Genomic DNA, 10,168 nt, shown 5'->3' with positions numbered 1-10,168 from the left:
CTGGTGCGGGATCGGGCAGTGTTTCGTTCTGCTGTGCATGGGGTCGCTATGAGTCGGAAACGACTCGACGGCACTTAACAACAACATACTATTTTATAGTATATTTATATTTATTATACTATACTATACTATAAATACAAATACTATACTATTTGTATTTAAAAATAGAGGTTTTCCCAAAGATGCATGGAAACAATTAGTCCAAGTGACTGGTACACCATGTGATCCTCAGCCTGAACAACTAACTATGAGACCAGAAGAACTAGATGGTGCCCAGCTACCACTATCAACACTTGGAGGGGGATTTATGTAGGAGATCCTGGATAGAGTGGGAGAACAATGTGGAACAAAACTCAAAATCATTTAAAAATAAAATAATAATAAAAAAAAAAGGACCAAGTTTGCTAGTCTGATAGAACCTGATGGAACTACTGAGACTACAGCCCCTAGTTGCCCTTCAGGTCTGGAATTGAACCCACCCCTGTGGCTTCCAGCCAAACAAAAGAAAGGCATATGAGCTGATCATTTACATTAGGTAGATACACTCCTTGGAGAGATCAATCATGGGAGAATAGAAGGGCTGTAGCTCAGGGGGCAAGAGTGCATGGGAGGGAAGATCACAGAGAAGAGGCAACTATGGGGAGGAAGTGGGAGGGGAGCTGCTGCACTGTGGGAAATTGCAGTCAATGTCATGAGACAAAGTGTATGTGAGCTGCTGTATAAAAAGTGAATTTGCCCTGCAAACTTTCACCCTAATCACTATAAAAATTTTTTTAAAAATAGAGGTTTTCTTACTATGATAACTTCAGTACTATGATAACTCATTGCATATCCAATTGGAAACCTACTGGTATGAACATATCGGCTTATACCATGACTTCTTGCTGTCAGTATCTAGAGATTAACAACAAAGTACTCCCTGACTTTAGAAATATGTTCAGGAGGTTAGTGCCTAAGAGTAAATCTAGTAAGAGTCATTATTATACTATGGTTAAATTAACGATCTGAAAAACAAGTCAGTGTGTATAATGTTGAAGAACTTGGAAAATCTCAGTCAGTGAGACCGCCCTGTATCTCTAGGTTGAAAATAGAACTAAAGAAACTTACATACTATGTTATAATTTGACTATCTCAAGTAATGATGTATTCATAAAAAGGAGAGACAAAGAGTAAAATGTTGGTCGGGTTTTATTTTGAATGCATATTCTAGTCCCGAGAGAGTTGCAATCTGGGGTAGAAGCAGCAATCTCAGGACTGTTCACTTGGTTGGTTGAGTACGTCGATATAAGAAAGAAACACATGGCTGCCAGTCCCCACTGGAAATGAACAAATTGGGATTCTAGTCTATACATCAGTCTTCTTCGAGCCAGTTACTGGGAATTACTTTCCTTAAAGTACTGTAATTTCTGGTAGAGATGATTAGTTTTCTAAACCTGCAAAGGTATAAAGGTCAGTCTAGCTTGCTTCTCTTACGTATTTTAAAAATACAATACCACTTAGAAAGAAACACTTAATTTTATAATTGCTAGATATGTACATCAAACCTACACAGGAAGGCAAATGCCACATTTCATTACTTTAACATACTTATTGTATAGAAGAAATATAAGGTTATATAAGACATGGTATATAAGAAGCTCATAGTTTGATGGTAGACAAGATATGCAAGCCTTTAATATTGTCTGAAATGTGCCTTGATAAAAACAGGAGCAATTCTGCAGATGGAGCAGCTACGTGCCTGGAGACCTTTGGAAGTGCCTCACAGAGGAGTGGCATTTGCGCTAGATCCTGGAGATGAATAGTTGTCCACAAAAAGTGAAGAGTATGCGCCAGCCATTCCCAGCCTGTGCAAATGCACAGAGGCTCACAAAAGCATGGCATGTGAGAATAATGAAAGGTTTGCACTTCCTGCTATGCAGGATACTTGTTGTGTGTCATCGAATTGATTCTGACTCATAGTGCCCCTGTATGACAGAGTAGAAATGCCCCATAGAGTTTCCCAGGCTGCAATATTTACAGGAGCAAATCTCCAGGTATTTTTACCATAGAGTAGCTGGGGGGTTTGGATCACCAACTTTTTGGTTAGCCAGCTGAGCGCTTAACCATTGTACCACCAGGACTTCTTATGTAGGGTACTAGGAGCTCTGGTAGCATAGTGTCTAAAGCACTTGACTGCTAAACAGCCACTCCTAGGAAGGGAGGTTGGGCAATCCTACTTCCGTAGTGATACTGCCTTGGAAACCCAAGGAGGGGTCGCTATGAGTTGGGGCTGACTCGACGGCACATAACTACAACAACAACAGTAATACTAGATGGTACTGCTGGACAGAGATTCTGCAGTTATCATGCCTCATAGCCCACCCTAGGCCATTTGGACTTTTCCTGAGTAATAGTGAGCCAATGAAAAATTTAAATCCAGGACTCACCTGATGAGATTTGAATTTCAGAAGCAACGCTTTGAAGGACACACAAGAAAGTGGTAAAAGTGATTGCCTCTGATAATAGTGTTTGCTGCTTCTTTTTCAATTTTTCACCAATTACATGAATTATCTTTCTCCTCTCTCTTACATACACACACACACTCCATACCTGGACTGGAGTAAAAGACTAGACATAGGAAATCTAATTCACAGGCTACTGTAACAGTCCAAACAGAAATGAATGAAGTCTGAATTCAAGAAGCGGCAAAGGGAATAGAGAAATAAATGATAGATTTGCTGGGTCTTAGGGACTGATTGGATATAAAGGGTACCTGGGTGAGTTGTGATGCCTTAACAGAGATCAGGGATATAAAAATTAGAAGCAACTCAGGAAAAAGGGTGAAAGTGTGGACAAGTTCAATTTTGGATATGTTAAGTAGCTATGGCAAATCCAGACAAAGAGTCCACTAGACAAGTGAAATATGATATGGAGTTATAAAGAATGTCTTGGCTGAAAAATAGATCTGGAGTCATTGGTGCACTCAAAGGTAGATGAATCACAAGGAGAAAACATGCAGAAGGATAAACAAAGACCAAGGTTACGGTCTTGGGGAACCCAACATATAAGGGGCAGAATAAAGAAGCAGTGAAGGAAATTCCAAAGGACAGTGTGAGGATAGGAAGCAAGTGATAACTCAGAAACCAAGAGCAGGAGGAGAGGGTTTCAAGAAGTGGAGAGGTGTCCATAATTCCAAATGCAATAAAGTGGTTAAGTAGGATGAGCACTGTTTTGGCAATTATGAACTGACTGATAATGCTAGCGAGAATTGCTCAGCACAGTATAGCTCAAAATGTGGCCACAGAATAGAATCTTATCGGAAAGGGCTAACTCTCAAAATTTTACTGAATAAGCCGTGTGTGCGTGTTTGGGGGGGGGGGTGGTTGCAGAAAGGAAGATAGTTGGGAGTTTTCCTTTTTTCAGTGACTTAGTCAACAGACTAATGACATTAAGACTGGTATATAAATAAACCAAATTTGTCCAAGCAAAATAAGACATGGAGGTGGAGGAAAAAGAAAGTGTGGCGAGCATTTTGACATTAGAGCTTTTCCTCTGCCTCAGCATCTGAGGATCACCCCCTTGATTCTACAGCATAATGAAGGACTTTCAAAAGAAGGAAGCAAACTCTTGAAAGTAAAGAGAGCCTGGGCTTAAAGCCTGAGAGCTGATTCTTTCCCCAGAAGCACAGCTCAGGTGAAATCAACTTACTCTCCAGTCGAAGGGCATCTGAGTCCCTCCCTGAATTCTCAACGGACAGTGCAGGGTCCTCCTCTGCTCCTCTCTCAAAGGGCTCTTCTGCAGCAGCATCCAGCGACTGCGAGCTGTCAAAGTATTTCTGTTTGTCATGGCTGTTGTCCAGGGTTTTCAGATGACAGTTACCTCAATGACAAGAGACACAGATAGAGCACGTTAGAAGCATCTCTTTGGTGCAGTCTTGTAGTTCAAGTCCCTAATATCAAGAACAACAAGGTTACAACGTCAGTTTTTTTTCCGGCAGAACCCACAGAAATCAGCGAGCGGGAGAACCCCGAGTGAGGCCACTCTTGTGATTCAACCATCCACACTGGAGTTCAAACTTCACCTACTCTTCTACGGGAAGAACCCAGAACTTGGGAAAAAATACTATGACAACAAAGATCAAGCCCAAAGACCTTGTTCTATTTCTAATGCATGGCTGTGGAACATTTCCTTGACAATAAGAATATCATCAAAGGGTTTTCCTTCTATTTGCTTCTCAGAGGGGAGAAATGACAGATCAGTACCTAAGTCTGAGTTAGATGAACGAGAATTTGCACCATAGCTATAAATGAAAGACGTACCAAAAAGGATTAAAAAAAACTAAAAACCAAGGCAATAAAGGGAAGGTGGTGGTGGCAGAGACCATATATAAAGATGTAACATCACAACAATATCTGTTACTCTTTTGGAAAACTAGTTCTGGTCATGAAAGATGTACCCAAGCAGAAGATGTTCTATGTTGAATGCAATCCTAGCACTCTTTGATACTTTCTGAGATGTACTGAATTCTATCACAATTCTGCCAGTGAGTTCAAGGTTCTGACCCTGTAAGGGACTGTTAATATGAACAAAGATAACAAAGATGGTCATTCTCTGGGTATAATGGTATGTCTGACATGGGAGTGATGTGGCTATGACATCTGTGACTCCTTTGACTGCCAGTAGTTAACTCCAGCTGATCTGGCTAGCTGAACAGATGTCCTCTTTCTCCCTCGTGTTCCATGTGCAATGTTGTTCAAGACGCATGTTCAGTGGAAAGCATAGCTTTTCTACTAGAGGATAATTCTTCAGTTAAGAGTGTGTAATTGCCTCCTTACCCGAACATTCAAACATGCTTTAAAAGAAAACTTCTTTAGAGAATGCTATCTCAAACAGATGTATGTCCCCAACCAAGCTCTTTCTGCAGCAATGGAAGTACCCCAAGTCTCCTTCTGGGTCTGATGGCTCCCTTTTAGAGTCCACTCATATTAGTCATTAAGAAAGCACTTGTCAAACCATCTCCCTTATTGTGCAAGAAAATGTAATGGACTCAAAACCATCTCCAACTTACTGAATTCAGAATAAGGGAAGTCTCTTTCCAACTTCCAGTCCACCCTGTCACACATCTGAGACTATTAAATTCATCTGAGATTATGTCAGAAAGTCAGGATTCTATGTTTCAAGAGAGCTCCAGTTTTTCAGATATTTACACACAACTTGGGGACACAGTAGATATAACAAATAATGAGGAAGCATGCTGTGTCAAATAAGTAAGCACCGGGTAGGGAGAACCTGAGTTCTGAAGACTGAGACTTAGGAAAGGGAAAACTATAAGGAAAGGAACCAATGTCTGTTGAGAACTTTGTATCTTTCCTTCCACTTAGTCTTCATAAAAATCTTGTGTAGTATCTTTACTGCACAGACATGGAAAGTGATCCTCAGTAAAACTAAGTAACTTGTCTAAGATCAAACAGTAAGTAAATTGTAGATCTGTGATTTGCATCCAGGGCTGTCTACCTTACTACAAAGCTTTCTGGCATCCCACTAGTCACCAGACAGAGGGAAAAAGTAGCATTGCATGCAAAGAGGATAATGCTCTAAGCAAATGAACAGGAACAGGAATTCTCACTTATGTTTGGGAGGCAATGAGAAGTATAGTTTGGTAGAGAAGGAGGGTGTATGTGCATAGATGAGCACATGTGCATATGTGTGACCACAGCAGGGTAACAAGGAGCCACCATGACAATGGAAGTTGCTTTCCTTCCCCAAATTCTCCTGGGAAAGGGCAGAAACTGCCTCTTTGCCTCCACTTCTCTCTTCACCATCTTAGATATGCAGGTAAGTACTAGAAACCAAAGCGTAAGAGCTTCCATGAAAATAAAACAGAGCAGTACCAACGAACAACTCTGCACACCCAAGTGCCTGTAATTTACTCTGAACAACATCACGCTTCTCAGAGACAATTTCTTAACTGGGATAGAAATAAGCGTGACTATTAAAAGAAGAAAGGAAATAATGATGATAATGATGGTGATAATTTTAAAATATATTTTATCCCTAGAGTATTTTCTCCCCTTAGCTTTGGTGAACTCATCCTTTAAGCATCTTCCAACTCCACACAGGTTAGGTAAAAATACTATACATTCAAAGGACAAACTTTTATCAGTGGAACCACTGAAATTCTAGTGGTGTTTTCCACAGTTGACTTCTTCCCCAACTTGTTATCGCTTCTTTTTCTCTCATCCTCTTCTCATTATAACAATATTTAACTGGTTTCACCTTTTTAAAACTCTGCAATATGAAAAATGCTTCACAGCTAATTTATAAGACATGATGTATAGAAGACCCCAGACCTAAAATCAGACATCCTCATCAAACCTGGACATCCTCTCAAAGCAAGCTTCGTGCACGCTGTCATGCTCTCAGGCCAGTGTTTTTCAGAGGGCGAGCAGAAGGAGAAGACCCGAAAGGAGAACTCAGGGAATAAAAGTAAGTACGAGACATTTACGTTGGGATATTTCTTGAAAATTATTCAATAAGCATCCAGGAAGCAGGCAACATCAAAATGATCAAATAAAAATAATACATGCTTTAAAATTAGAACTGCTAATATTAACTCTCTTACGCTGACAGTTTAAAACACCCTGGGTTTAGAGCTCTGACATGCCTTATATAAGTAGCTAGGCTAATAATAGAATGTCAAATTGCCTAATTCTTTAATTACTCCTTCTAGTTGTCTAAGGGAGAACTGAAGAATTTCAGAAAATTGAAGTTTCTATTCTCTGCACGAGAGCATAGGTCAGCTCCCTGGAAGGGGAAGTGAAAAAAGCTGCTTCTACGGACATGTATCACCTGCCTTCCAAGTAGGGGCGGAGACAACTTCCTCATTCAAGGGAAAAAGGGAATGTGGGGCAAGGAAAAACGAAAAGACATCTGAAAAGTAACAAGTGATTTTCTATGCATATGACTATTATTTTTTTGCTAACACAAAAATGAGGGGATTTTAGGGCTTAAATTAACTTTGAGAGATGCAATTTTTAAAAAATTAGAAACAACATGATTTAAACAAAATGCTTTAGATAACAAGGTCTCAGGTGAAAATGGGAACACATTTTTGTGCTTAATGCTTGGTACTTACTTGCTAAGTATTTAACATTTAATCCAAATTCTGGCAGTTTGGTTTTTCTTTGAAGTAAGAGACTGCACGGCACTACCAACCAAGCATAACCTCTAAGGAGGGGCTTTCTCTCTGTGGAACTGCTGTGAGATCTCAGGCACACCAACCCAGGTTTCTGCGCTTAAAGTCTCTTCCGCATGAAGTGGGTTTTTGACATTAACCTATCTTACAAGGAAAAAACAACTAAATATTTAATATACTTTGTCAAAGTATAAATCTTCTCGGGGATAACAGCTCAATTTATCCCTAAACTGTTTTTCACTTGGCAGAGTAATTCGGTTCTCAGGAACCCCTACCAACACCATGGGTAAAGATATCTCTTATCTTCTTATATTAATTCTATTTTCAAAAGTTCTAGAAGACGACATTCTACTTTCTAACTAGAGTTGGGTGATCAGTTACATGTTAAAAAGAGCTCTTACAGTCTGAACTGCACAAATCGGTAAGATTCCTAGTTGAGGAATCCTTTAGGAATAATTAACGATAAAAAAAAGTCACCAATGAATCGAAGGTTGGGCAATCTACTTCTGTAGTGACACTGCCTTGGAAACCCAAGGAGGGGTCGCTATGAGTCGGGTCCGACAACAACAACAAGAGTCAAGTAACTCACGTTAGCTTTAACAACACAATCATGGAGCTCTTGGAGCATTTGAACACAGTGGTTAAGAGCACAGACTTGAGCCAGATGCATGAGTTCTAATCCTGCTTCTACTACTTTCTACCTACATGAAACAATGCGAGTTTATTTTTAACTTCTTGGTGGATATTTTCTTATCTGCGAAATAAGTTCAATAACAGTACCCATTTCACAGCATTGTTGAGAGGTAAACTGAAAGAACTAGACCAGTGCCTAATACATGGCACCAAATCAAGAAACCAAACACACTGCCATCGAGTCCATTTGACTCATAGTGACCCTAATAGACAGGGCTGTCCCATAGGGTTTCCAAGACTGTATATTTTTATGGAAGCAGACTGTCACATTTTTCTCCTGTGGAGCAGCTGATCTTTTAGTTATTAGCTGAGCACTAAAGCATTATACTATCAGGGATCCTCTAGTACATGGTACACTATTATTATTATTGCTGTCTCCCTGAAAAGTTGCAAATAACTATAATAATCTTATGCTACCCATTATATAAGGAGCCCTGGTGGCACAACAGGTAAGCAGTTGGCTCCTAACTGGAAGCTTGCAGTTTGAACCCACCCAGTGGCTCTTCAGGAGCTGCTTAGTGTTCTGCTTCCACAAAGATGACACAGGAAACCCTATGGGGCAGTTCTACTGTCACAAAGGGTTGCTATGAGTCAAACATGGACTCAGTGGCACTTAACACCACCACCATCTATTATATAAAGAACTAAGACATAAACAATGATTAATCTTTTTTATAATGGGAGCTAGGATTTGAACTTGAATTTTAAGTTACTGAAGGCAAAATAACAGGTATTGGAAAAAATATGTTGGTGGGAGAGAGATTGAGGGGCAGCCTGGAGCAAGGGTAACAGTCTACAGGGAGTCGTTGACCAGCAAAGAGGTTTAGTGTTGATTTAACCTACTGTAGTACCTACAGTCTGTTTTCACATTGTAAGGCAATGAATCCATACTCCCTGCTAAAGATGTGCTTCAGAGCAGATGGTGAGCCTGATTTCTAAATCTACTAAATATCTTCATGTTCAACTATGCTGAGCACTTTAATGTGAAATAAGAGTTTCTTCTAAAAGACTTGTGAAAATCAATGTTATGCTGCCTTCAGCTCTATACACACACACACACAGAGACACTGAAAGTTGAGATTAGGCAAATGCCATGGGATCTTTCACTGATCATACTGGAGATTCTGAGTTGGTGCAGCTAATACACCTTGTTGAGAGTTATTCCACTGGGATAATGTCTTATTTGTTTGCAACTTTTCACTATGAACTCGGACAAGTCAATTTACTTTTCTTTGTCTCTGACATGGAGAGATTAACTGCTGTCTTACCGTAAGAGGGTTCTTGAGAAAGAAACACTATTAATGAAAGCACTTCTAACATAAGTATACAGAATGCCTCCATTAGGGGTTAAATGTATGCAGCTGATGCTGCCCCGAGACAAACAGCTCTCTTGCCTTGTACTGTGCTCTGTGTGGAAAGACAAAAGAAATCATTTTAGTTGAAGGAATGGGTCTTTAGACCTGTTCACATTCAGCAATTATTGCTGAATGAAATTCTTTGAGGAGGTTTTAGAGTAATGGTTATGTACTGACTGACCTTAAAAGTGTAACACCAATAGAAAGGAGACCACACTGATGACTTGAAACAAACAATTTGAGAACAATATTGTTCTTCCCTTTTGGTGAGGGGAATGAGTCAGAAGCGTTTTAAAAAAAAAAAACGTGTGTAGCCCCAACCATAAGCCTGTGGGTGTGTGTGTGTGCTTCCCTTCCACAGCATACTCTAGAGCTGAATTCTCTCCCAGGGAACACCCTGCTCACACGTGGTAGAGAAACCTGCTTTGTCCAAGAATACAGAGCTAGCTTGGCTTCTGTAGACTGTACTCCATTTTCCTTTAGGGCAGAGAAAGGAAACCTGGCTGCAAATCTGGCCTCTCTGTCTTGCCATGTGGCCTTCTCTTCAGGGACTAAAGCACAGATAAAGTAAGAACCAGCTGAGACACAGACACGACGCACAGGACGTGGAAGGAACTATTCCAGAAAGGGAATCCCAGCTCCCAGGAGCCAGAACTTCCTCTAGAAATGAGAAAGGTTAGATTACACATTCACTTCAAGTTTATTATAGAGTTATTTTTCCACTTGGAAACTATACATACTGAAAAAGAAAAGAAATTAATTTCCACAGCATTAAAACATTTTTTCTTTAATTTAAATCTCTGGCTTACTTCGGCTTAGCGAAAGTTGCTTTCAGCAAGAACGCGGAAGAAACAAATGTAACAATCAGATTTTCTCAGACTGATTTTTAACCAGAGATGTTAGTTTTCAGTGAGGGTTCACTATTTGCTGCAAAAAGCAAATGGTC

At 40.0% G+C, this 10,168-nt stretch overlaps 1 protein-coding gene across 1 annotated transcript in view; it reads right to left on the bottom strand.

The window, feature by feature from the left end:
- TTC17 (tetratricopeptide repeat domain 17) overlaps positions 1-10,168 on the bottom strand; it is a 152,426-nt gene that overhangs the window by 48,257 nt on the left and 94,001 nt on the right. Inside the window, exon 17 of the mRNA XM_007946512.2 lies at positions 3,688-3,858. Coding sequence (XP_007944703.1) covers positions 3,688-3,858 — 171 coding nt within the window. The remainder of the gene's footprint in view (positions 1-3,687; positions 3,859-10,168) is intronic.

The sequence above is a fragment of the Orycteropus afer genome, unplaced genomic scaffold (genome assembly GCF_000298275.1).
Source record: "Orycteropus afer afer isolate SDZICR_OR568_19922 unplaced genomic scaffold, OryAfe1.0 scaffold00165, whole genome shotgun sequence".
Taxonomy (NCBI): domain Eukaryota; kingdom Metazoa; phylum Chordata; class Mammalia; order Tubulidentata; family Orycteropodidae; genus Orycteropus; species Orycteropus afer.
Note: the sequence above shows the minus strand (reverse complement) of the source record. Positions and strands in the feature narration are given on the sequence as shown.